At 38.1% G+C, this 27,076-nt stretch overlaps 1 protein-coding gene across 2 annotated transcripts in view; it reads left to right on the forward strand.

Moving 5' to 3' along the window:
* Positions 1-153: 153 nt before the first annotated feature.
* The window catches only part of HECTD1 (HECT domain E3 ubiquitin protein ligase 1), a gene marked incomplete at its 5' end in the record, with an annotated part of 61,072 nt that continues 34,149 nt past the window's right edge, over positions 154-27,076 (forward strand). For both annotated transcript variants that reach the window (XM_080592740.1, XM_080592741.1), the window contains 12 exons: positions 154-293; positions 17,478-17,712; positions 18,593-18,820; positions 21,119-21,400; positions 21,663-21,933; positions 22,220-22,296; positions 22,384-22,482; positions 22,809-22,923; positions 23,524-23,698; positions 25,085-25,223; positions 25,441-25,611; positions 26,572-26,794. In XM_080592740.1, coding sequence (XP_080448866.1) covers positions 154-293; positions 17,478-17,712; positions 18,593-18,820; positions 21,119-21,400; positions 21,663-21,933; positions 22,220-22,296; positions 22,384-22,482; positions 22,809-22,923; positions 23,524-23,698; positions 25,085-25,223; positions 25,441-25,611; positions 26,572-26,794 — 2,155 coding nt within the window. The remainder of the gene's footprint in view (positions 294-17,477; positions 17,713-18,592; positions 18,821-21,118; positions 21,401-21,662; positions 21,934-22,219; positions 22,297-22,383; positions 22,483-22,808; positions 22,924-23,523; positions 23,699-25,084; positions 25,224-25,440; positions 25,612-26,571; positions 26,795-27,076) is intronic.

The following is a 27,076-nucleotide window of genomic DNA, read 5'->3' on the forward strand; positions in this document are numbered from 1 at the left end:
AAAGCCTGGGGCTGGCTGAAAAGAGACCTTAATTGTACTCGAGTTTGTCTGGCTTGAACAATTAAAGGATATTTTTGGTACTTTTAAATTTAAGCAGAAGCGGCTTTTTTCCTTTTTTTTCTTTTTTTTTTTTTTTAAACAAAACAAAACACCATGGCAGATGTGGACCCAGACACGTTGCTGGAATGGCTGCAGATGGGGCAGGGAGATGAAAGGGATATGCAGCTAATAGCACTGGAACAGCTATGCATGCTACTTCTGATGTCAGACAACGTGGATCGCTGTTTTGAGACGTAAGTAGTTTTGTCTTTCTGTATGGAATGTTATTTTCCTCTCTCGGTAGCTGTATATAAAACTAAACATTCATAACATTCAATGTTCATAAAAATTTAATGCTCTTAGCATGAGAAGCTTTCAGGTTCGAAAACGTTTCTGCGGACCAAACTTGAGTATGTATCACTGAAATGTGCTAATGTGGTGTGAAGTACTGCTTTCTAGTTAAAAATGTAGTGTCATGGGAGTGATTTGCTGTGCCTCTTCTGATGCATGATTTGGCTGTTTAATTTAAAGAAATGTATTCAGAATTGCGATCTGGAAGGTGTTTTTTTTTTCTTTCTGGTAGAGAAAAAGCTTTTTTTTTTTTTTAATGTTAAGACAATAATGATTGGTTATACAAATTTAAGCATCCATACTCTGGCAACACTTTTCTTCAAGATATAGTAGTTTCCTTGGCTCTGCAAATCTGAAAACGTCACAGATATCTTCCACTCTTTATAAAAGTAGTTTGCCCATTCTTTGAAGAATGTTGCTGTTTGTGCCACCCTCTTTTTCAGCTCTCTTGCACACCTCCTATCTGTCTTTGCTCTCACTTGTATTTCGCACAGCAGAAAACGCTGATGTAACCACTTCTGTTACCTAATGGTGTTGCTGTGCATTTGTTACACTACTTCCTGTGAGGCCCAGGAGTAGTAGGGAAGGGAGGTAGCAACACTGTAAACAGTCAAGGTTTTAAAACTTACTAGCAGCTAAGGGAGTGCTGTTTGTTTGTTTGTTTTTTAATGCTTTCTACTCTCTTCCTTTATCTGCTCCTCAATCTGATATCTCTTAAAGTCTGATTATTTTTTTTCCCCGTCCCCATTTCATATTTGGATCCTCTTGCAACTCTCTTCCATCTTTTCTCCATTAGTCTCACGTTCCTTTCTTTTGCATCTTGTGAAACGGCTAGTGCCTTGTTGATCTATCCTGCTTCATAGGAGTATGGGTTTAGGAGCATTTAGGAAGGTAACTGTTGGAGTGTTTAGCCCTGAAGAAGACAACACTTTACAGGCTTCTCTCTTACAAGTCATTCATTGTTCATGACTGCCTTTATTTCAAGAAGTGTAAAATGAATACATCTCTAAAGCTAGGGGTTCTAACGGTTGCCTAACAGTGATCAAAGTTTTGTACACTGCTTTAGAATATGAAACTGGCTGACCTTGAGCCTTGAAGAGCTTACAAGTAGGATTTTGGAATTGAAAGAGACAATAGGTCTCTAGCATTTAACTTCTCTGTCTGTCCCTTGTAGCACTGATACTGATGAAGCACTCTGTCTCCAGCCTTGGAAAAGCTAATTTAGTGACAAATTAATTTGCCTCTATAAAAAAGAGTCTGGTAGTTAAGAATGATTTTTTCTGATCAATTGAAGTGAACTTTCTACTTGAATATGTTTAATGGTGAACAGAAGTAGAAGTTTGGGAATCAGCATTTGTAAGGATATCTTCTGTGTATTTGGAAATCGGGAACAAAATATCAACTTTTAAAATATAAAACAGTTGTGGGGTTTATGCATTTTATTTGGAACAGACATTAATCTCAGAATAAATGAATTCAATAGTCCAAGTGCTTTTTTCAAAGTATATGTAATGAATGCTCCATTATTGCAGTGTTGTGGTTTTAAAATTAGTTTTGATGTCTGAAAGAAGAAACATTTAAAATGCCACTTGGCATTTTTAGTTTTGAGTCTTAGTATAATTTAATTTTACTGGCCCTCTTAAGTTGTTGATCTTTTTTGCTGTTGTAAGCTTCCCTCAGACAAAAAAAGGAAGAGAATAAAATGTGAATTAGGAAAAAGTTAGCAAGGTTCCGTGCCTGTTTGTGTCATTTTTACAGTAAAGTTCAAACTGCTACTTTTAATGGGCACTGTTAAGACCCTGAATACATGGTTCCGTGGTATTTGGTGAGCTAACACAGTATAGTTCATCGCCTCCAAAGAAAGAGCTACGGCTTTCCATTTACCAATGCTCACCATTTTAATTCCTCCCAGCAACATACTTGCTTCACGCCAGCATCAGGGCTGGACTCCTCTAACTTGCTAAAAGAGCAAAGCTACTCTTTAAACGTGCCGAAGAAGGTGGCTAGCCTTCTGCTGTTACAGTGCATTAAAGCAGAGTGTAGGGGTGACTGATGAGCACTGGAGGTGGAAATGGAAATAAGGGAGAAGCAGAGCAAGCTGAGAACATTTCAGTGGATTGTATCACAGCCTGCATTTCAAGGTGACTTTATTTTGAAGCTCTTTGTAAGAAATAAAAACACTTTTCAAGACATCATTTAGATCTTCTCCAAATGAGTTCAAGAAGCCAACATTCTCAGCATGACAGAGTGTAACTAAAATAAGCCCTGATAATATTTTAAAGTTGCTTTTCAGTAATGTTTTTTAAAGGAGTTATGGCTCGTCTAAATAGGAGGCTTAGTATTTGACAGCAGTGGTGCCAAACACATTTTTTCAGGAACTAATTTTGAAAATGCTTTCACTGGATGCAAGATTTATAATGCAGACTTATTTTTCTGGTGATAAGAAAAGCAGTCTTTAAAAAGGCATTACAATGTTTTTTGTTCTGTTAAACAGAGAGAGCATTCCCAAAGTTTTGTATGCCATGCAGATGTTATTTTAAGATCTTTGAACTGTTTAGTGCTATTAATGATGTTGACTAAGAAACCTTTAAGAAAACCTTTCGTGTGTGGAATTCAGCAACTCAAAGATGGAAGGTGGAATTTTGAAATAGTTAATGTGTTGGAGAATAAAAAGTCATGTTTCTTCAGGGGTCAATGAGAGTGACTTATTAATTATTAGTCCTCTTTTACGTAAGAAATGCTTTGCTCTTATGACATCAGTAAAATTATGAGCTTTTTCTTTGCTAAAGTACATCTGGTGATTAAAAGCTGCATATGGCGAGGACTGGCAAAGCTATGAAACTGACACATGAAAATTATTGACATGAATGCAGTGCCTTTTCATTGAAAGCACAGCATTGTTCCCAGAATGATTTCACCAGTATCTTTTATGTAGCATTATACACAGTCTCACTTACCAAGGAACAATCACAAACTTAAATAAATAAAATATAAAGAAGAGAAAAGATGGATTCGCAATCTAATACTGCATTATTGCAGTGAAGTAAAAGTAATGGGGTTACTTTGCAAGCATTGTCAATGAAATGGGATATTCTAAAACTAGATTTCTCTGTACAAAAGTAATGGATGTTGAATGTCTTTTCTGACCAAGTCAGAAAAAAGGAAGCATCACTAGATGTGTGATGCTGTGTTTTGTTCAGTGTGCTAGCACTATCACAACAGATTGGAGGGTGTGCAGCCAGTAACTGATTATGGTGCCAAATAATTGACGTTTCTTTACTTTTCCCCACATTTACAAATTACATCTGATTAACTTATTTTTAGTGTTACTCATATGTTAGTGTTAAAAAAAATCAGTGGCATATTCATCTTCTGGTGATAATGAGTCACAGACACTGTTAGTCACTTAGCATGAAGAATGGCTAACATTTTAACAGCAGCACCAGCCAGTAGTGTGAACTGCAGAAACTTAATGAGTGAATAGAAACGGCTCTGCTAAGTAATTGAGGGTGAGAAAAACTCACCGTCGTTATAAGTGTTAGTCCCAAACTGTAGTTAAACCGTATGCTAGCAAGTCAGCTTTAACAGGAGTTTTAAATATTCATTTTCTATAAGAATTATTGAAAGGGCGTTTTAATGTTTGAATTGTTAAAGGTAATTTCCAAGAGCTGTAGAGACTGTTAGCTATAGTCTCACGCTGTTAGTAGAGGCCTTCTCCACGTGTGTGAACTTGTCTTTTTCCCTCTCTCTGGTTGTTTCACTTTATTTTGGCGAAATGAAATGGAATCTCTTTAGATCTGGGCTTTGTGCTGCTACTTTGTATGCAAGAGTAAAAGTATTTAGCAAGAAAGATGTTATTTAATTATTTTCTTTAATTTTGATGGAAACTTGTAAAACAACGCAGTAATATAACAAACAGTGAAACCTGAGTAAAGCCTTTTCTACGCTGTGAACAGATGAAATTTCCCTTTTGGCGCTGCCGTAAGACATCTCTGTATATTTAGCATTAACAGATTGGGGCAACAATGAAGTATCAAGAGTTATCAGCTTATTTTACAAACATAAACAAAAAATATACAAAGGATCAAAATTGAGGGTTCTAATGTGTAAAGTAGGAATCCTTTCAGTTTAATTTTTAAGGTGAAATATGTTTATTTTGCTTTAGCTTACCTTATAACTTTGTTCCTTACTGAGGTATATATTCACTAGAGAAAAGGTGTCTCTCAACCATGTATTTGCTAACATGCCATGAGTGTAAGATGAAGTTCTAGTGAAGCAGGTTATTTTGATATGAGCTGGCGAGACTATGGTAAATTAACGTGGAAAAGTTCACCTTTACCTCAGCCTCATCACCTAAAACTGCAGGCTTCTTTATCATGATTTCACTTTAGGTTGCTTGAAACATAACCCCCCCCAAAAAAAAAAACAAAACAAATTTTGTTGGTGTTTCATAGTGGAGAGAGAATTCCAAAATGGGAGATGAGCTCAGTATTCTTTGTGCTGGTTTTGTTTAGTAAGCAGATGGATAACTGCAGTAAATCAAAACTGGATACAGACAGAAATGCAATTTCCTTGCAGAGACGGGAATAGGAATGTGAAGTGCTGGTTTTCAGGCCTATTTTAATGTTTGTGTTGGCTTTACAAGCATTTTTGCAATTCAGACAGTGGTGATGTGCCCTTTAACAGATTTAGCAGTCATGATAAAAGTAACAGGCTGAGAGGGCAGCTCGTACTGATCAGCCGTATTAAGGTGGATTGAAAAGTCACTCATGATGTGTGTCCCCTACAGGTTTGCCTGATTTGTTGTTTGTTTGTTTTCAGTCAGCCCATTCTCGTGTGTGTTTTGTTTTTTCTTCCTCTCTTGGAGTGCAACCATCAGTAAATCGAGACAAGCATTGATGTGAACTATGGACTACCAGTTTTCATTGTTTAAACCTTGTGAAGCGTATATTCTTAGTGAAATACTAGTTTGGGCTGATGCAGCTATGTCTCGCAATAAATGAAATCTTGTGAGCTTCACAGTGGCAAGAATCGTGTGATTCCTGGTAACTTTTTGCATTCTAAAGAGGATGTGGCAGCAGCGAAATGCCGGTGCTGGCGTTATTCGCTCTGCAGGTGGACGTGAATGTGGTGGGATCTTCAGCACCCTGCAGATTGCCGTTCTGAGATGGAAAGCACAGGCACAGCAGGGGATGTGCAGTATTTTGCAGGGAGCTGTCATGTTACAGCGTAATGTTTAGAATTATTTCTGATTTTTAAGTCTTTCTGGGTTTTGTTGTTGATTGGTTTGGGCTCTTCTCGTTTATTTTTGCAGTGGTAAAGGGTTTTAATGCCCAAACCTCTTTGTTTTCTCTTTGTAAAATGGGAATTATGGCCTCATAGTCACGGGTATTATAGAGATTAATTGGCCTTGTCTAGTCATTTGGAGAATCTTAATGGTTACAGATGCCAGAAGGGAAGATTAGATCATCCAAATAGACATCCTCTGTAACGTCACGGGCCGCTGTATTTTGCCTGGTTGTTCCTGAATCGAGCGTCTTGTTTGACAGAGGCATACCATGTACTTAACACTCTCAAAAAGACATCCTACCTCATTTTAAATGCATTGGGTCAAAGAGCTTACCCCCCTGTTTCGCTATCTCGTCTACTGGCGACTTGCCTTTGTTGCTGAAATTTGCTTGTCCTTTTACATGTGAATTGGCCAAGCTTCTGTGGTCTGTGATGGGTAGCTGGTGCTCCTCTTCCTCTTGGGTTACAAGTTGGAACCATTGCTACGGGGAATGTACGACCACACACAAGGATCTAGTCAGCTCTTGATCTTACTCCTCCTCTCCAGTTCTTCAATTTCCAAAACTTTTTAGAAATATTTTCCAGTCTTGGCTTCATCCATGTTCTTCACAGTAGTACCTGTTTCTTACTGTTAGCAGTTATCCAAAATTTAGTTAGATGTTTCCAAGGCGTACAGGAAGTCTGGTCTTAGTTACTTATCTTCACAGTTGCTTTCAGGATATGGTTGCTGACTTTTTAGGTATGACTTGATGTGTTACCCAGACTAAGGTCAGAAACACGGCATTTGGGTGTGTTGTAAACACATTTTGTTTAAGTGAGCCTGTGCCCCTGAGTAGTCCTGACAATACTGTATAACTCATCACGGTGTCTTTGCTGTTATTTATTAGTCTGCCAGTTTTTCTGTTTTTCCCTCTTAAAGTATCATTACTATCACATTTGAGTGTATCATCTTTTTGTTCTGCTTTTTTGTGTGTGAGGTAAAATTTAAGTGATCTGTTCTTGCAGCCACTGGACAAAAGATGGGTGCAGAATTTTAAAAAAATCATTAACTTACTTTCTTAAAAGTTTCCATGGCCTAATAGATTGGATGAGACCAATTTGAAATAGATGACATCCTTTCTTGAATGACTGTACTAGTAAATTATTTTCAATATTGGCCTTTTCTGAAGAGGGTACTTATGAGGCATAGCTCGCGTGGGTTTTCAGAAGATTGGTAATGGGGAAATGGAAGATTTCTTGTGGAAGACTGGCTGTATGCGAATATCACCTGGATCCGGTACTCAGGGACTAAAATCTGCCTGAGTTGGTAACTTCCACAAGGCTACTTGGGGAGTGCCTAATGGGAAAGGTTTCTGATGGATGCAACACAAAATCAACCTGGTTAGCTCTGACTGGCTATTTCAGTTCTGTGCGGCACTGTGAAGTTTATTACTTTTTGTTTGATTTCAATTAAAATAGTTTATATTAATGGTGTTATTTCAGGCTTAGCATGCTTTGCTGTTGAGTTTTGTGTGAATACAGCATCTGTTTAAAAACTGTAGTAAAATGAGGAACTTTTTTTGTGATGGATGCACACTTTAAAATTATTTGCGTGCAGTTTTAGTTTAAGTCAGTTCTCCTTTTGAGTACCTGGAAATCCATCAGAAGTCAGCAGGGAGATGTCCATATTTAGGCACATTCAGAAAATCATACTTTATGCTTTAATTGCTCATTTCATTTTGAAATATTTACAAATGAAATCTGTACTTGAGCTGTTATCTGTTTGCGCAGTTGAGATTGCTCCCAGTGAAAACCATGTAGAAGTATCTGTAATTTCAAATTCTTCAATTTATTCAGCCAGGGTGGACCACGTTTCAGCAAAATATTTACAGAACAGATTACTACCCTGAGGCATGGCATGTCTTTTATGAGATACTGAAAAATGCAAAATATAACCCAACACATTCTAGAGCAAAGCTATTCCTTGAGAATTTACCTCGTGGAAGCTGTCTTCTTGTAGCTTTTTTTTCACCTTATACAGTTGATATTTATTGAATGTGTAGTAGAATATTTGAATGTGTTCCCCCTAACAGCAAACTCTCAGAACAGGGTACAGCTGTTTGTCATACCAGTGCTGAAGTACACACAGAGGTGAGGGGTGGTGGTGCTTGTCTTTTTTTTGTAATGGTACACTGAAAGGTACTAGCTACTTAGCATTGTGAGAGGGAGCATCTGCTGCTGCTTGTACAGCTTGTAAGAGCTACTTCGTACCGTGAAGGTAAGATGTGACTGACAGCATGTTGTCTCTTTGAAAGCTAGCATCACCTCGGTCTCGCTGATTTGTGTGTTTGCTTATTTAATGGAATTGTTCCACTGGGCTTTACTGAAGAAAGTCAGAAGGTTAGAAACGCAATGTCCAGTTGACGCTCTCTCTATCTACATAATATTTCTCTTTGATTTATTTTTTTTTTCCTGTTCTTGTGTTTACTCCCCTTGTATATGGGAGAACCTGGAGGCCAAAACGATACAGAGTTTGTGGGGATACCTGTGTGTTGCCAACACCTGCACAAAATTAGCAAAAAGCATGCGAGAATACAGGGGGCTTGAGAGATGCTGCAGCTGAGCTGTCCTTTATTTAGCTATAAAAGGAAGTTTGAAAGTGTTTCTAAATGTCAGATTTGAATTCTAAATTAATTCTATTAATATGGAGTTTCTGCAGGAATAGATACTGGATGGAGCTGTTAACTCTAGCTTTATTGGCCTGATTGCAGTTAAGAGTAGAGAAAAAGTATTTTATAATTATAAACTCTAATTATAGCCTCATGTCTCTAAAGTCTGAAATGTGGAAGTTTTCTGGGATTTATTGCTTCTGGGACAGCACTATAAGAAAACAATGTCAAATATGTATCGGAAATGGGCCCAGAATAATATGTGCAGGCAATGAAGGTGTGCGGGCAGTTCTCTTACGGGTGATCTTGATTACTCTGCTGTGGGTTTCGGTTGATACATGGAAACAAAACCAAGTTTCGGTAAAAGAAACAGTGGGGGAAAGCCAGAGATCTGAGATTTCCGCCCATAGGAAGAGCCGCAGAAAGGAAAAGAGTCATTAAACAAAAATAGGTCAGAATTACTGCTGCTTGAAGAACAAATCAACGAGCGAGATGTGTGTTCTTTGCAACTGAAGGTGTGTGACACGTTGTCAAACAACTGGTATATTTAACCGGTGTGTTTTTTTAAAAGAAAGTTACTAATGAGGTTTACATGCAGTGTTTTCATTTATCAAGCGTTATTAAATACAGCAAAGGATTATTAAAACAGTGTAGCCATCTATAATACCTTATTTTCGCACTTGTAGCTGGCCTCAGCAGATGGTATGCAGGGAGCACTGGCAGGCGGCTGAGGTTGGTTTTGTGCCACAAGTCACAAGGCTGGGCCCCGGCGCCCGCAGCCAAAGGTTCTGCCACATGACGGGGCCGGCATCCGCCGGGTGCTGGGAGGAGCGGAGTTAACCATTTGGGGCACGAAGTGGCTTGGTTTCTTCCTTATTTTTTTTCTTTTCTGGTAGCTTAAAGACTGCTGCTGAGTTTAAACAGTGTTGTTGCTGTTTTAGGCAAGGCTTTTGAGTACATATAAAACACAAGAAGTAATTACAGAGATGAGTTCACGGTGCCTATTTTTACTTCCGTGGTATCTTTATACCCAGGCGTGTTGCAAAATCAGCTGAGTCATTTCATTCGCGTTGAAGGGCTTAGCGCCGGCAGGAGCCTCCTGCTCTGGCGGTGTGAGAAGTCTGCATCCCTAGCGATGCTCCTGTTCCTGAAAGAGGACACAGAGATTCAGAAATACGTGTGTGTCGACCTATGGGGTTATGCTGCGGCAAAATAATTTACATAGATAAATTTCCCTAGCCTTGTGAAGTTCAGAAAATGTTTTAGATCAAATACATTTGCTGCAGAGGAAGAATGTGTATTAAATAAATAGTATATTTTGGTCTTCAAGCTCATTTTGGCACTGAAAATTTGAAATGTCTTTATATATACTAAATTACATAGAATCAGCACTTCGAGATATGGTTTAGATCCCTTCTAGATGTACAGGTAGAATGCTCTAATACTGTAATCTTTATGGAATAGGATATAAAGGGTAAATATTGATACTGAATAGTACTTTTTATTTTTTTATTAAAGAGTAAACCTGTCTTCCTGTAAAGTTATTTGAAACATGGTGGGTGGGAGACTTGCAAGACAGTTAGTAGCAGAAGCTCTTGTCCTGGGAGCAGAGGAATAAAGTTGGGTGGACAACCAGAAAGGAGAGACTGGGAGTACCTGGTAAGAGCTGTAGCAGCGGTCACAGAGTAATTTCGTTATGTACTGACTGGTCCTTGTTTCTAACCACTCCTAAAGAGAGAAGTCTTTGAAAGGATTTCAGGAAGCGTCCAGTGGCACTTCTGGAAATGAAAACCTAAGATTGTAAAGATTCTTCAGTTTACATATTCGTTTAGAAGAAGTGCATAAATATCTGGACTTTAAAGCTCCCTATTGGCTCATGTTAGGCGTTACTTTTTAGTTTGAAAGAATAAAAACTATTACAAAATAGATTTTTTTTTTCTATATTGAAACAAACTCACTGCTATGGTTTTGTTTGTTCCGTTGCAAATAGCCTGTTGTGAACAGAGTGGTTTTTTTCAACTTTGAGGATTTGGAAACAATTTATTTTTCTTTCCTCTCATAATTCCTTTTTTTTTTTTTTTCTGAGATATCTTCTGCTAGTTATTATACAGCTTAGACAGAAGCAACATGGTGAAACCAGTTTTGATATTGGGATGCTTTAAGATTAGAAATGATGTGCTGGTGTTTTTTTGTGTTTTTTTTTTCCCCCTCACTAGGAGGTTGGGCCTGCAATGAGGAAAGGTTTATTTGTGTTCTTTTCTCTTAGATATCGAAAGCATCGTCTATCAGTAGATGGAACAGTAGTAAAAGTTGGATGCTGATTACTGTCCTGTCCTCTCTCTTCATTTGCCCTCAGCCTCTCTCCTGTTGAGCATTTGAGCAGCCTTGTTGTTTTTCCTGTGCTTTCTGAAGGTGAATCCAGCATGTGGCCCCTGTGGCACAGACACCCCTGGATGCTTTGCTCCACTGCCTGTCAAAGGACGCTTGAGTTCTGAGCATAGTCTTGGTCGGAGCAGCACTAGGGTCTAGGTTGTTGGTGGGTCCTAGTCTTTGGAGCAGCTGTTTGATACGGTGTTACATCCCTTTCATCTACAGCAGCCTGCCTAAGCAGGCCAGTAGGGATTTGTCCTGGACTTCAGGCCTGACATACATCATGGCTTGTCTGACTCACTGTTTGGTTCCTACTGGTGTTAAGTGTATTTATGTACCTGGTGCTTCGTTTTAATTATTTAAAACAAACAAAAACGGCTGCTTGTTAGAAAATCCTCTCAGGAGCCGGTTGCTAGAAATGTTTCCAGGTGTGCAGTGGGTTTCTCCTCCCTGTGCTGCCTCTGCTTACACTTTAGTAGCAAGGTGTCTTTACTCAAGACTGGATCAAGTGAAAACTGAAGGACTCCGAGGCCGACAGACCATCCGCTAGAGAAGGACAGGACTTCCCCTTCCTTCCAGGAGCCCAGTGCCAGTGCACAGAACCTCCCAGCGGCGCAGCGTGGAGGCGCACACCCGTGGGCCCCTGGTACGGACGGGACAGTGTTGTGTGCCATCGAGTCTCCCATTGAGTGCTGGTGCTCCCTTTTCTGCCTTCCAGTCCTTCCTCTGGCACCATCACGCAGGCACATTCTTGACACGCAGGGCAGATACTCGTAGTTGCAACCAGGAGGAACGTATGTAGTAGCTTAGTGCAGATTTGGGGATTAGAGGGTGAGGACTGTAAAGCTGGCCTGTGTACTTCAGTTTGTAACACGGTTCTCCACACAAACCTACAGCAGCATGAGCAAACTTCTTCAAAATGTGACAGCCATGTAATTTTAAGCTGTAATTGTTCTACCCACCTGTTGGAGAAGTCAAACAGCACCGGGGATGTGTTGGTATGCCCTTCCGTGCTGTTAGCGACCAAAACCACCTAGGTGCTGGGTGCCTGCCACAACCAGTACTTCCAGGTCCCTGGCCGGCAGGAACTGGAGCAGCTGTGAAGGCCGGAGTGGACTTTAGCAGGCAAAAAGAGTCTGAACGTAGCTGCATGGGGTGTGCCTGGGTAAGTAGCCATTCTTGTCTAGTGGGGCACTTGCATGTGGCTTACCCCAGGAAACAACCACTGCAGCGTTACTTCTACAGAACATTGAAGTTTGCTTGGTGTCCCCCCCCAAGAGGATGTTTCACAGGTGTGTTAATCCCTGTTTAAAACTCTGTAGCAGTCAGCCTGGTTTGTCTAGTTGAGTAATAAATTTACTCCCCTTTTACTGAGCAGCTGCTCTTGATGCTACCTGATATTCCAAGCCTGGGCAAAATACTTTGGCAACAGGTGTATCTTTATTTCAGAACCAAGCTCAAAGCAGGCTGAGCTCTTTTGCAACTGTCTGTAAGAGGAGCAGCACCTGGCCGTGGGTTGTGGGTCTTGGTGGGAGTGTTAGTGCTCGCCATAGAGCCAAGCAGGGTGGTTTCCTGCCTGCTCATTCTGCGTGCTTGTACAGAATTATGATTTAGGTAGCAACTGCGGGCTGAATGACAGCAGCACAACTCACTCTTTTGGTATCTCTTGGAGAAGCTGGGATAAAGACAAGGCTTCCTTGGAGCCTCTCTATTGAAATAGCAGAAATGCTGCTGGTGACAATAAACTGGTAGTAATGCTTTAAGAAGATGTAAGGAAATGAAATAAGGAAATCCAATGCCAAGATGTGATATGCTGATCAGTAAATCACAGTTCTCAAAACTGCTGAGATATCGAGATATGACTGAATAATGTGGGATGATTGGCTTGCTTTCTCTTGTCTGTATCTGTCCTATTGTACAGCTAGGTTTTAGTTTTTCAAGGATGGAGTCTGTTTTGCTCTGTGTTTAGTGCAATGAGATCCTGATCTGGGACAAGAAGGCTCAGATGCTATAACACAGCAAGTATTAGTGGCTTGTGTGTCACAGGCAACAGATTAGGAGAAGACTGGGCCGTGAGGAGAGAAGTTCAGAGCTTCTGAACTTGAATGGGCGAGGCTCAGTTGATCTGAAGTGTCTGAAGATCACAAGACTTTAATAAGTGTAGGGGGAAAAAAGCAGCATTCAAAACATGCAGAGTATGAGTGCATGTGTATGCATTCCTGCCAGCTTGCTTATGTGATGGTGGTAACAAAAGGCAGTCAATTAATTACATCTGTCCACAGCAAGCTCCTCCTACTCAGCTGTGTGGCTTAGTTCAACACGAAAACTTCCCTTCTTATTCATCGCATTCTGCACAGTCAGAATATTGTTTAAATCCTAGGAAATAGTTCACATACTAATGGACCTTTTGTCCTGTCTCAAACTCTTAATACCCCCAGAGTGAAAGGCTATTTGACGAGGCTTGGGCAAGGCTTCTTGAAGACGTATCTCAAAAATGAACACCTAACCTGATGATTATGTTTTCATAGAATTATAAAAAGCCTGTAGCTGATCAGAGGAGCTGTTGTAAGCAAGTAGTGAAGAACCTTGTACACTCTTCTTGATAATAAACGTATTTTGTTCCATTTATAACCTGTATTGTTACAGGTTATACATCTTAAAGGGCTGTGCTGCACAGAACAAAGTATAGCAATGTATTGGCCTGAAACAATGTTAAAGAGCAGTGGACAGCTAGCATAGAGGTCCTATCTGGACAAATTACATTTTGGTATCTTGTAGACTGCTTTGTCTTTAGTATCTAAGAATACGGTTGATGACTTGAATTTATTTTCAAAGTCATTGTTATTGTTGCCATCATCTTTTGGGCTTGAAAAAATACGCTTGATCTCTTGCCAGCTATGACCTCCTTTAAACAAACAAACAAACAGTAGCTGTACATAACAGATTCTGAAGGCTGTGTTTATATAACAGCATTAAAACTACTCACAGCAGTCTCATTGGCAGAGACTCGGGGCTGATAAAGCCTGATTCTGTTACACCTTCCTGTGAAATAGTTCAGACTGCCGCGCGCATTTTATTGCCTGGTGTGACTTTAGGAATAGCTTCATTTGTCTTACTGTGCTGTGTAGAGCTTAACCAAAATTGTTTAAGTTGAGAGAGAGAGAGAGAAGGGCAAAGATGATGGCAACTGTACGTTTTCTGTGCCAAAGGAGGGAGAAGAAACATGCATTTGTTGTCTTGCAGGCTAAGACAAAACTTCTGGTTTCATTTTTGCCATGTTCCAGATAATGTCTGAGTAAAATGAAGTTTGTACTTCGTTTACAGTACAATCGGAGATTGTATGAGCTGTAACGAGGACAAAGCTTTCTTTTCTCTTTATATGCATCCTTTGTATGACTGATGCTTCTACCATCCTGGATTTAGCTTTCTGAGAACAGAACTTTCTGTTGCACACAGATGATAGCATTGGGTACATTAGTTTGCAGTTTTGTCCGGAGCGTTCAGCTAGAATGCTGGGCTCTTCACTGTTAGGCACCCAATGTTTAAAATTACTTAATGAGGTCTGCATTGAAATGAATTCATTTCAAAAAAATAAAAAAAAAAAAGGAGGAAAAAAAAAACATTGAAAGGTAATATGTATTACAAATGATTGGTTTGCACTAAATTGGCACGTACTGGAGTGGATAGTGCATAAAGTTTCATACAACAAAGCCAGCGTGTTTCATTTTGTTTTACTTTCAAGCCTGTGATTTTGTGTGTATTGCTTGTTGATGTGCTGCAGGAAAAAGGAGGGAAAAGAAGATGATTTCTTAGCAGTTAGATGAAAGCTTCAGTATTGCTTTTATTTTTGCTTCTTTTTTTTTTATTTTCAGCTTTCACTGTTGTCTTTTTCTAAAATGTTTCTGCTGCCTCTTCTACATGATGTAGCCTAGTTCTCAACTTCCACTTGCTAGCAGTGTCCAACAAAACTAAAAAATGATATGGACCTGGTAAAAGAAAGGCCAGGTACACAGAGCTCAGAGCTTGAAGTAGCTTGGAGGTCTTCTCTGTGAAAGCTCTTGTTAAAATTAGACCAGTTGCTGTTTTCAGAAGGGATAAATATATATATATTTTAGAACTTGATGTTCTTAGCATTATTGCTGCTCTTACAGGGATTTAACATGTATAACTGTAGTCAACAAATTTTAAGTCTGAACAGTGTTTTCTTTAATGAACCAAGTAATTTCTGCAGGCTAAGTATTCAACAAAGCTACAGTTTCTTCGTGAAAGCTCCTGATACAAGTTGGTTTCCTTATTGGAGGACCGGAAATGTCAGAAAACAAATGCGCTAACAGCAAGATGAGGTTGTTAGTTATTTGCCTCCCAATCAAAAAAGCATGGTTCCTGACTAATTTGGCTAGATGTTCTGGCAAAAAGTCATTTAAAAACAACAAAACAAACAAACAAAAAACAAAGTATGTTTTTGCCAGTGAGCTGTGCTCTTACAATAAAAACATTGCTGATACAATTACAATGTGCTGCCCTTTCAGTACTGGCAAAGAATTGGATATAAATGATAGGCACTGAGTAACTTGGTCGGTGTTTTGCAGTATGTGCTGGTTCTTGAGAGCAGCTGCTTTAAAGACAGGACTGGAGTTCTTCCAGACTTCTAGATTTTCATTTTAAAATAAAAACTAAGTTGCATTTGTGCTGTCTTTCTATAAACTGTTGAATCATAAATACATCTAATGCTTAAAGACTTTTTATTTGTTACTTTTAATTCTTTGTGAAAAACTAGAGGCTTTTTTTTCTGCTGCTGTCTTTGGAAATCCAAGAACAACGGTTTACTGCTACTTGCTGTCGTTATAGTAGACTGTGGAGCTCCTTATCTTCCACTTGTCATGTTTTTTTGTTTGTTTTGTAAGATTTATGTTTGTTGGTAGATATTTTCTTGCAACATACTGTTTGCAGAATACTGCTTATAGCAATGTTTTAGTGATAAGTTGCAGCATAAAATGCAAAGCGTAAGAGACCCAGTAGAAAAGATGGGAACAGGTAGCGCTGTCTGATTTAAATTTTACGTTCTGACATGATGCTTCTTATCTCACTGTATGGCAGTTACCTAATAAATTTCAGATTTTTTTTAAAGTGACTAATGTTTTGAAAATGCATTTACAAGGCTAACTTTTCTATGATGTGGAGTTGAGTAGCAAATAATCTTATAACAACTGGGATTGTATACTGGATAGACTAATAAAAGTGTTAAATATGAGATTTACCTTTATCAAAGCTTCACTTATTCATATCAGGAAGGATTATTGGGCACTGCATTTATTTGTCAGGCAGGATTATTTGATTACTTTCTATAGCATGGCCAGATTTTCAAGGAAACTCTTCGCATGTTGCTCTCCCAGGATTTGGTGCTCTTGTGTGTGAATCACTGCACGTACTGGGCGGAATACAGGGTGACCTCTGGGTTGGTCTACCGAATTATTAATCAATGAGCACGTCACCTGTCCTCCAGACCAAAAGGCATACTATTATTTATGTTCTCTCTTTGGATTTAGAAAAGTTTAGGCCTCCTTTTCCAGACCATAATCTTAATTTAAGAAAAAGTTGCAATATTTGCCTCCTTTAGATTTAATTACGGTCTTTTCCTACATCTAGGAAGGAGGTACTGAGTTATTTTGACTGCTGTCATGGCATGTATCTCCCTCACTTAATTCGTCACCTCCACCTTGGAAGTCTTCTACCACTGTAGTGAACAATCATTATATTAGGTTATTCATTGCTAAATGGTTGTGTGCTGTTCCAAAATAAATTGTCTTAAAGTATACCTTTTTTGTCTTAAAGTATGTCACAGAGCTTTTGGTCCAAATCATTTTTAACCGCAGCTGCCACAGCTGTGATAAGCATTATGGTGACTATCCATTATGGTTCGCATCCTATTGTGTCAAAGGGATGGACGGAGGACTGTTGCAGCTTGCTTATCTTATGGAGCTGCGGGAATGATCCTGGCCATCCTTTCTGTGTATGGAAATGAGGCTAACAGTAAGGAGGAGAGCCAGAGGCTAACAAGGCATGGATATGAAGAGAAAATGTAGTATAGCAAGCTGAATTTACGATGTTCTCCATGAGGTTCTGGGAAAGAGAGAGAAAATGAAATAGGATAAGAAGGGAAGTGAGCATGTTTAAAACACTGGGAAGAAGGGCCCCTCAGAGTTAAATTATGTAGCAAAACCAAGATCTTTAGTCTCTGTTATTGAACATAATATTTCATGGTTAAGTAGCTATCTATCGTTATGAACCTTGAAGCTCTATTTAGAAGAATGGGTTCTTCTAAATTAATTCTGATGGGTGAAGTGAGAAGGAAGTCCTAAAATGACTTTTCAAGAAGAAAAATTTTTTCCAATATGATTGCAAAATTTCAAGAATATTTTTATTCTCTTGGGTTTCTCCCCTAGTACAGCATCTTGGGGTTGGACCCGATCATCCAACCCCATCATTGGGGGTTGGATCATCTAACCCCATCATTGGGGTTGGACCTGATGATCTCTTGAGGTCCCTTCCAACCCCTACAATTCTGTGATTCTGTGATCTTTTTAGATTACTGATTTGAATTTTGGGGTGCATATGAGATTTCTGCTTTCTAATTAAATGCTCCAGACCAGCTATAAACTAATTAGCAAATCATAGTAGCATGAAAAGGATAAATCTGTTAATGTGAATGAGTATGAAATCTTTTAATGCAGAGTAACCTGTACAGTGTAGTAATGATTTTTTTTGTTTTTTTTTTTGCAGATGCCCTCCTCGAACTTTTTTACCAGCGCTGTGCAAAATTTTTCTTGATGAAAGTGCTCCAGACAATGTATTAGAAGTAACAGCTCGTGCCATAACGTATTATCTGGACGTATCAGCAGAATGCACCCGTAGGATTGTGGGAGTTGATGGAGCTATCAAGGCACTTTGTAATCGTTTAGTAGTTGTTGAACTTAACAACAGAACCAGCAGAGATTTGGCTGAGCAGTGCGTTAAGGTATGTGTTCTGCAGAATCTTCTGTTTTTTAAGAAGGAGCTGGAAAACTTGCAATTCCAGAAGAATTTACTCGTATTCTAATCTATATATAATTAAAACGTGAAGCAAACCATGCCCAGTATGTTAAAATTTACATGCCAACTGTTTTCTATCTTTACTGTCAGTCTCGTGCTTTTCAAAGCTGAGATTCCTTTCAAAATATAGCTAGCTAGATATTTCTCTCTCTATAGAAAACAAAAGTATTAGAAGGAAGTTTTCCTGTTTGTCTCCATGACTAGAATGCTGAGGGCTAATTTTATGCTAAAAAGGTAATGAGGCATCAATCCAGATAGAGATAATTTACCTGATGTAAGAATTTATTTACTGGTCATAGCTCCAGTGCAGCCTTCTGAAGTAATCAGAAGAATTTTCAAGACCCGCAAAATCTTTTACATATAGTGTAACTCGTGCCTGTGTGGTAGCACATAGTTTTATTCCCTGATTACTATTGCCTCAGAATTTACACATACGTTTCCTATTTATGTTGTTCTAAGTACATCACTGAAGTAATAGGATTCATGGAAGTTTCGGAGTTCTCAGTTATTTTTGATCTAAAGGCTTCATTCTCCCAGGAAAAGGTGCTATTTATTATCTAGCTGTTTGCCGTGATCGACTGTTAAAAGCATGCTATGGAGGGATTTTCTTGTATTTGTTCCTGTATTTAAGAAGAAAACTGTTACTGTACCAGAGGTCTCATCCCCTTAGGGGTGTTGAGGAAGAGAGGTGTTTTTTTTTTTTCCTCTTGTTGTTTTGTTATTTAACTAGTTCTGTAGATGGATATAAACAAATAACTGCATTTTTATGTGTACTTTTGTTGTAATTAAATTTCATTTCATTGTAGGTGTTAGAATTAATCTGTACCCGTGAGTCAGGAGCTGTGTTTGAAGCTGGGGGGTTGAATTGCGTTCTGACATTCATTCGTGACAGCGGACACCTTGTTCATAAAGATACTTTGCATTCTGCTATGGCTGTAGTCTCCAGGCTCTGTGGCAAAATGGAGCCTCAGGATTCTTCGTTGGAGATCTGTGTGGAATCACTGTCTAGTTTATTAAAACATGAAGACCATCAGGTAATAAAATAGTTGGCTCAAACTGTGAATTTAACATCCATAACATTTAAAAAATGAATGGCTAAGTAGTTTTATACAGTCTCCACAACTACGTTTACAAAGTAGTTGTTATATTTGAATATTGTAGTAGTCTTCTTTTACAGTCGTGATGATAAGAGAATAAAAATACTGCTTAGTGTTTGACTGCAAGAGCCGTTGTGTGAATTTGATCTTATTCAACCTCTGAAAAGTTCATTGAAAAATGTCCTGTAAATTTTTCAGTGTTTTTTGAAATACTTTCAGAATTAATTATTGTTTTATGTCTGCACCTCAGTCACTATTAAATTGAGCATAAATAAAAGACAAAAATCAACTTTTTCTGTTGCCTAAGAGAAACAATAAAAACAGTCATAGTTGATGCTAGAATATTGCACTGAAAGACAGTACTACTGTAACACCACTTCTTTATTGCAGTTTTATAAACTAGAGGTTACGTAGACCTTGTAAAGTCTAGGAACTTCAAGTAATTATCTTCCTATTAGCAGAATCCTGTTGTGTGTGTTGTACTAATGCATCGTAAATAGCTATTTAGCCAAATCCTTGCTGCAGCCTGGCCAGGTTTCTTGTCAGTACTACTCTCTGTCCCAATTTTTCCCCCACCTCTCTTCGCATTCCTGACTCCACGCCACGCAAACTCCTTAGTTTGGTTTATTAAGCATGTGGTATTTGTGAGACTGTCTTTTTGCCAGTGAGCTACGTTTTTGCTGTGTTTTCAGATCTTTTTGAAAGCACCATTTGACAGGGGGTTGTCACACTAGCCATCTGAGAACAAGTCACCTTGGTTTTTATCCATTATATGACTTCATTAACGCACTGATCATCTGAGGCAAGCTAACCCTGAAAGTTAGACCATAAGTCTGCAGTCTTTATCTGTTTCCCAACATAAAACGCTGTAACAAAGCTATTGCTGGGACTGTTGGAGATCTGAACAGGAATTCAAACTTTCCAGAAGTTAGTCTTTTAGCAGTTAAGCTTCAAGATAAGTTTGCTTAAGGTTGGAGTAATCCAGATCATAGTAAATGAATCTGTAGTGGTATCCTTGAGAAATGTATATTTTGTGTGAAAGACGCCTCAGGATTTTTGACAAATGTTGATGGTTATTTTGGATTTGACCAGTATTTCCTTTGCCTTTTTTTTTCTTGTTTTACGCTGTTGGATTTGGTCCCTTTCTAAGGGTAGCCAGCTAGTAATATCACTTGAGGGAAGAGTTCAAACCAGATGAACGTGGCCCTGAGAACAGCTTATCTGCGTTTGCTTTTTTTAACCTTTCTACTTAGCTCATGGTTTGTGAGAAGAAAAGTAAATACCTTCCACAGTACTATTTAGCTTTGTTAACCTTTGTGGTGTACTAAATAAGCTGAACCGTTCCTGTGTATTTCTGACAGAGCAGTTGTGGTAACAATTGGTAAAGTATATATGGTTTACATAAAGACTGATAGAACTGTTCATACCTTGTCTTGTCAAAGAAGGGGAGCAAAATGTCAGAGGACACAAGTAGTCACCATTTTAAGTTAAAGAAAAAATCTCTTGTAAAAGAGTACTGATAAATCAGAATGTTTGGCATGCAGGGACTGTGCCAGAAGTTTAGCATGCACTGCTTTTATTCAAGAGAATCTTTTTTTCCAAGTCCTTGCAAACAAAGATTTATGGCTTTTAACTTAACAAAGTCTGTCTGAGTAGCTAATAATATTCAAGTTTTGTTATGTGTATTGATAAGTAATAGTCTTCAGGTATGTGACAGCTGACAATCATTTTGAAAATTGGCTGCTCTAGAAGTAGATGTCATTCTAGGGACTAAGAACTGTAGTAATTCAGAGATTAGTAAGGAATAGGTATTGTTAGTTTTTATTAAATCTTTTCTTGGGGCTAGTCTGGTTTGCTACCTCATGTTTAGGAAGGTAGATTGCCAGAAGCAGCTCACCTTGATGTACATGTGCAACCCCTCTGATATGACAGGGAGACACTTCTAGTGTAATGCGTAGTATGGTTGAGAGAAACGTTAAAAACAACAACAATACAGTCCTTCATTGAGTGTTTCAGAATGCTGTTGGGTTCTGACTTTCAGCTGCTAGCTTAAAAAGAAAAAAAAAGAAAAAAAAACTGAAAAAAAAAACCCACACCTGTCTCCATTCATTTACTTTGAAGGAAACCTGGTGAAATCAGCTTCTTCTATGTCCTGTATTTTTGTGAATATCCTGTTAGCATTTTCTCACCTTAAGTAACAGATGTTTGATCTTTTCACTTGTACTTTTTTCCTAGGTTTCAGATGGAGCTCTGAGATGTTTTGCTTCATTAGCTGACAGATTCACACGTCGTGGAGTTGACCCAGCCCCCTTAGCTAAGCATGGGTTAACTGAGGAGTTGTTATCTCGCATGGCAGCTGCTGGTGGGACAGCATCCGGATCATCTTCAGCTTGCAAACCTGGCCGGAGTAGCACTGGAGCACCATCTACAGCTGCAGACTCTAAATTAAGTAATCAGGTGTCAACTATTGTAAGCCTGTTGTCAACCCTGTGTAGAGGCTCTCCAGTAGTAACACATGTAAGAAATGATTTTATGCTACAGCTTTTCATTCTTTTTAAGTTTTTTTTATTCATGTAGTTTAATATATACGAGATTTTGTTGTCATTTGATATATAGATATATAGATCTATTGATTATGAAAATATATATATACACATATAGGTTATTTATCAAGAGGGGAAAAAAAGGAAACATTTCATATGGAAATGAAACCCAGTTCTGATAGTGTTTTCTAAAGCCCTGTATATTTTTTATTGTTCAGACTTTTAATTATTTCCAGGATCTCCTAAGATCTGAACTTCCAGATTCTATAGAAAGTGCGTTGCAGGGTGATGAGAGATGTGTACTGGATACCATGCGGTTAGTAGATCTTCTTTTGGTGCTACTGTTCGAAGGGAGAAAAGCCCTGCCAAAATCCAGTGCTGGATCTACAGGCAGAATCCCAGGACTGCGAAGACTGGATAGTTCAGGGGAACGTTCTCATCGGCAGCTGATAGATTGCATCCGCAGTAAGGACACTGATGCACTAATAGATGCTATTGACACAGGAGGTAAGAGAGAATTCTCTGAAAAAGAAAATGAGCTAAATAAAGTATATGTGGTGTCATAACTTAGGTGTTACCGTAAAATTCTTTGTATACAAGTTACCTGTGTTGAACAGTTTTCGGTAGTAATAACTTGTTTGTTTTGGATTGCACTTAAGGGTATAAATGTTTTTATTGAAGGTGGTTAATTCCTTCTTTCTTTTTTTTAAGACCTGCAATTTACTTAAAACTGCTGAAGCTTAATGTTTAATGCTGGGAGCTTTAATTATTTTTATTTAATTGTATCTTTCAGCTTTTGAAGTAAATTTTATGGATGATGTAGGACAAACTCTTTTAAACTGGGCCTCAGCTTTTGGAACTCAGGAAATGGTAAATTAATTTAACAGAATTTTATAAGTTCAGGATATTTATGTAAAGAAAGATGGAAAAACTAGTTTCCTTTTTCTTGTTTAACAGGTAGAATTTCTCTGTGAAAGGGGTGCTGATGTTAACAGAGGACAGAGGTCATCCTCATTACATTATGCAGCATGTTTTGGAAGACCTCAGGTAGCAAAGGTATGATTTAAACTGACATTATTAGAAAGCTTTACATAGTGAATTTTTCCCTTGTTCTGGAAAACAAGTCTTTGTGCTCTGTCCAATATTTACATGTTCTTTGCAGTGTTTATTGCATACAAATTTTTGGTTATGATAGGTCAATAATGTGAATAAAAGTTTTATATTAACTTCACAGATATGAAAAGCACATTGTGTTCCAACTTTCTACACGCGTAATGTTTTAACTTTGCATGCTAGTGCAGGAAGGATGTAGGGAAAAACATGTACTTCTTTGGAAGAAGGAATCTTAATGCTGTTTAACTTTTGAAAATATTTGTTCTCAGACTCTCTTGCGACATGGTGCAAACCCTGATTTGAGAGATGAAGATGGGAAAACTCCTTTAGACAAAGCTCGTGAAAGGGGTCACAGTGAAGTAGTAGCTATTCTTCAGTCTCCAGGTGAGAGCAGTTTTTAATTCCTTACTCTTGCTTTTAGAAATGCAAACATAAAGCAATTCAATTATTAGACTTTTACTCTATTAAGAATCATGAAAAAATACAGTATTTTGTGACCAGCCTTCCTTGGCCTTCAGATTTCCTATAAAAACTTTAATATTTTACATGTTCTTAAGGGCTGGGGGATTACAGAAGAAACTGCTGAGTGGACATGAGCAGTGCCAGTGGTCCTGGTCTTCAACTGTGGAATGGGGCTAGACTGGGATTTTGCTGTGGGTTCAGAGGATGTCAGCTTTGGTAGCTTCTCTGGCATCCTTCCTTTCTATATGGAAGCTGCTCTTTACCTGTTCATGAGGCTCTTGTAGCACTGGAGCCACAGGTAGCTAGCTGTCTGTTCATATTCAATTTTTGTTAAGGAATTAGAGCTTTTCCTATGAGTGGTCTTTGGTGGTACTTTGTTTAAAAAAGTTGTTTGGTAACAAAGTTGTGCACATGTAAATTTCACATCTTAGGAATGTGTATTTATGTTCAGGTGCCTAGATGTTAGTAAAGAAACCTTCTTACTTTTATTTGAATGGCGTTTCTTTTTTGTTTGTTTTCTAGGGGACTGGATGTGTCCTGTTAACAAAGGAGATGAGAAGAAAAAGAAAGATGCAAACAAGGATGAGGAAGAATGTAATGAACCCAAAGGAGATCCAGAAATGGCACCCATATACTTGAAAAGATTATTGCCTGTGTTTGCACAAACATTTCAACAAACTATGTTGCCTTCAATAAGGTAATAGGCGTGATTGTCAATTTCCCCACGTATTTTTCAGTTCTTAATATTCTGATAAAAAAGCTAACGTGGATTTTTTTTCCAGTAAAAAAAATAAAAATCTAAAGCATCTAAAAGTAATGCAAGTGACTTTTAAACAAATATCAGTTTGAGTAGAAGTGCTTGTTTGAAAAATGTTGAGAGTCTTATTTTTGCTTAATATTTTTAGTAGTTCTTTTGTTGTTGTTTTTGTTTTGTTTTGTTATTACCCATTCTGGGGAAGTGGTATCTTGAAAGAAATATGGTTAGTTGAACTGGGAGAGAGAAGCATGCTCTTGACTGCTGAAGCATGATGGAAGAATACTATGTTCTTGTAGCACTTTGCACACAGGATCATGTGTATTTGGTCACAGCTGTTCGTAGCTGCTGTCATGGAGAGGAAAGCTAATGAAGTAGTATCAAGATACATTAATGGGAAAATGAGAGAGACTGGGAAAAGCTATTTCAGGAAGTTTTGGAAGACTTTTTGACAGCTTAAATGTTTATCAACTGAAGAAGATACCTCTTATTGAGAGAATTAAAAATGCAATCTGATTTGATACTTAAAAGGATACTGTGGGTGGCATAGTATTTGTGATAAACTGTCTGACCAGAACCTCTCAGCCTTTTACATTATACAAACATAACATTTGCTTAATCTCTTGTATTCTCTGTGTATTTATGGGTGTAGTACCTTTGGGCAGCTTAAACTAGGCCATTTTAATGAAAGGAAAAAAGAAATGGTGTTAACCATCTCTGTATGATTAACTTCTGTTGAAGATGTGAAAAATAGTAGCTGTCCATATTTCAGAGTTTTCTTTTTGAATCTGGTAAATCATGTATTTAAAAGTCACTCAAAAATAAATTATGTTTTAATCATACACAAGTAACCATATTCCATATTAATTTTACGTTTTAGTAGGGAAAATGGCATGGTTTTATAGACTTAAAACAGACTTTTTTTTAGACTTTAGAACTTGAGATCTAACCAAAATGCTGGAAGTATGTGACAGACGTAAGGCTGAGATGGTACCTGGGAGGCAGATAAAGTGTGCAGAAGTGAATTGCCATCACTAAGTATGGATAAAGACAGAATGTGGAACTGGTTTGACTTGGGAAGGGTGAAGGAGACAAAAATACGTTAGACTGTCATGGTGCTGTAGAATCGAAAAAATCTGTAGGTGGATCATTCTTGGAATTAATCTGAGACTTACTATCTGGCAAGCAGAACTGGAATTCATTTCAAAAAATTATTTCTGTAAGCATGCATAAATGTAGTGCAAAAGCTATTTTTATCTTGAACTTCTTGCTTTGATTGCTGTTTGCTTACTGCTTGGTAAGAACCTTTTCCTATGGTCTGTTTTAAAGGAAAGCAAGTCTTGCTCTCATTAGAAAAATGATACATTTTTGTTCTGAGGCACTACTGAAGGAGGTTTGTGACTCTGATGCTGGCCACAATCTGCCCACAATACTGGTTGAAATAACAGCTACAGTTCTTGATCAAGAGGTAGGAAGAAAGAAAACTTTTCATTTTTTTTCTTTTGTACTAATGAAACCACTGTAAAAAGGAGATTATACCTATTGACACCACATGCTTATTAATAGCTAACCTTAAAGTGTTGTTTATGGCATCCATCTGTAACTGGCTATGATGTTCAGCATGTCAAGATACTGTTAAGTAGAAATCTCACTTATTGTTTCCTTTCCATTCCAATTTATGACAGGATGATGATGATGGCCATTTGCTAGCCTTGCAAATCATAAGGGATTTGGTGGATAAAGGTGGTGATCTTTTTCTAGACCAACTGGCTAGACTTGGTGTAATTAGTAAAGTGTCAACTTTGGCGGGGCCTTCATCTGATGATGAGAATGAAGAGGAATCTAAACCTGAGAAAGTAAGTACAGAATTGCTACCTTTATTTGTTCCTGTAAAACCAGCACTTGTAATATAATTGTTAATATTATGAAAATGTCCAGAGGAAGGTAGCTAGATAGGTAGGTTATTAATTTAATGCTTATTGTATGCCACTTGTTTAATTGTTTTGATTGTTGTTGTCATTATTGTTTTGTAACTTAATATCCCATTAGAACATTATCTGCTGAGTTTTCCTATTTGTATTTACTTTGTGTCAAAACCTCTTGACCACTGTAGTATCTTGTAGTTTGAACAAGAGTGCTAAATGAAATTAATCCTTTCTGAACGCAGTGCATCTCTTTCAATGTGCATGTATCAAGTAATTGCAGGTGGTTTTAAGCCTTGTTATGGAATGTAATGAAAACACACAAAAAAAAATAATTTTCTACATGATGAAAAGCTTAAGGGCACATTGAAGTTATTTGCTCATTTCCAACAGTAAGTTATGGACAGCTCAGATAATTTTCTTATCCATTTAATTAAGATTTATAGTTGTGCCCTAAGTTTTTGGTTGAAGGGGTGGTGGTATTTTTTTTTTTTAGTGTTGGCTTTGGTATTTAAGAGCTGTCTGGACGTGGTTTTGGACAACTAGTCCTAGGTGGCAAGGGAGTTGAACAAGATGCCTTCCAGAGGGCTCTTCCAGCCTTAACCATTCTGTTCTCACAATATGAGATTTGAAGAGAGGTGGGATATATATCCCTGTCAGTAGGCTGTTGTTATTGAGTAAATCTGCACTTGAAAAGAAACCTTTTCAAAGTATCTCATTCTGTTAATGAATACTTTTAAAGATGGATTTTACAGACAGAAAAGCTTAGTTCCTATACCTTTTTGGTTTGAGTACTTTATTTTCTGCTTCAATCCTTTTCAAGATTTGTGTATTCTGTTTTGGTTTTATGCGGTGTGTGTGTGTATTTTGTGATTATATATAATTTTATTACAGGAGGATGAACCACAGGAGGATGCTAAAGAACTTCAACAGGGTAAACCATATCACTGGAGAGACTGGTCAATCATTAGGGGCAGGGACTGCCTGTATATCTGGAGTGATGCTGCAGCCCTGGAGCTGTCTAATGGTAGTAATGGATGGTTCAGATTTATCTTGGATGGGAAACTGGCCACAATGTATTCCAGTGGAAGCCCCGAAGGAGGATCCGATAGTTCAGGTAGTATTTCTTCTCAGTTCAAATCCAAGTTAATTTTTGAGACTACTTTGTTTGTTTATATAATTTGATTGGAGCTATTTTGTTTTGCAGGAATTGGCTTACTAAATAGTAAAGGATGTAAACAGGTGGAAGGTGGTCAGTTAATTGTGATGCTTTTCATCAGATAGCATGTGACTATAACTTGACTTGGGTGAATTGTGTTAAGTAAACATCTTGCCAGTGGAAGCGTATTAACTTGGTTTTGTTTTGAATCTTCTCCATGCATACCTAATTTTTTCACCC

Source organism: Anser brachyrhynchus (assembly GCF_964034855.1).
Source record: "Anser brachyrhynchus genome assembly, chromosome: 5".
NCBI classification, from domain to species: Eukaryota; Metazoa; Chordata; class Aves; order Anseriformes; family Anatidae; genus Anser; species Anser brachyrhynchus.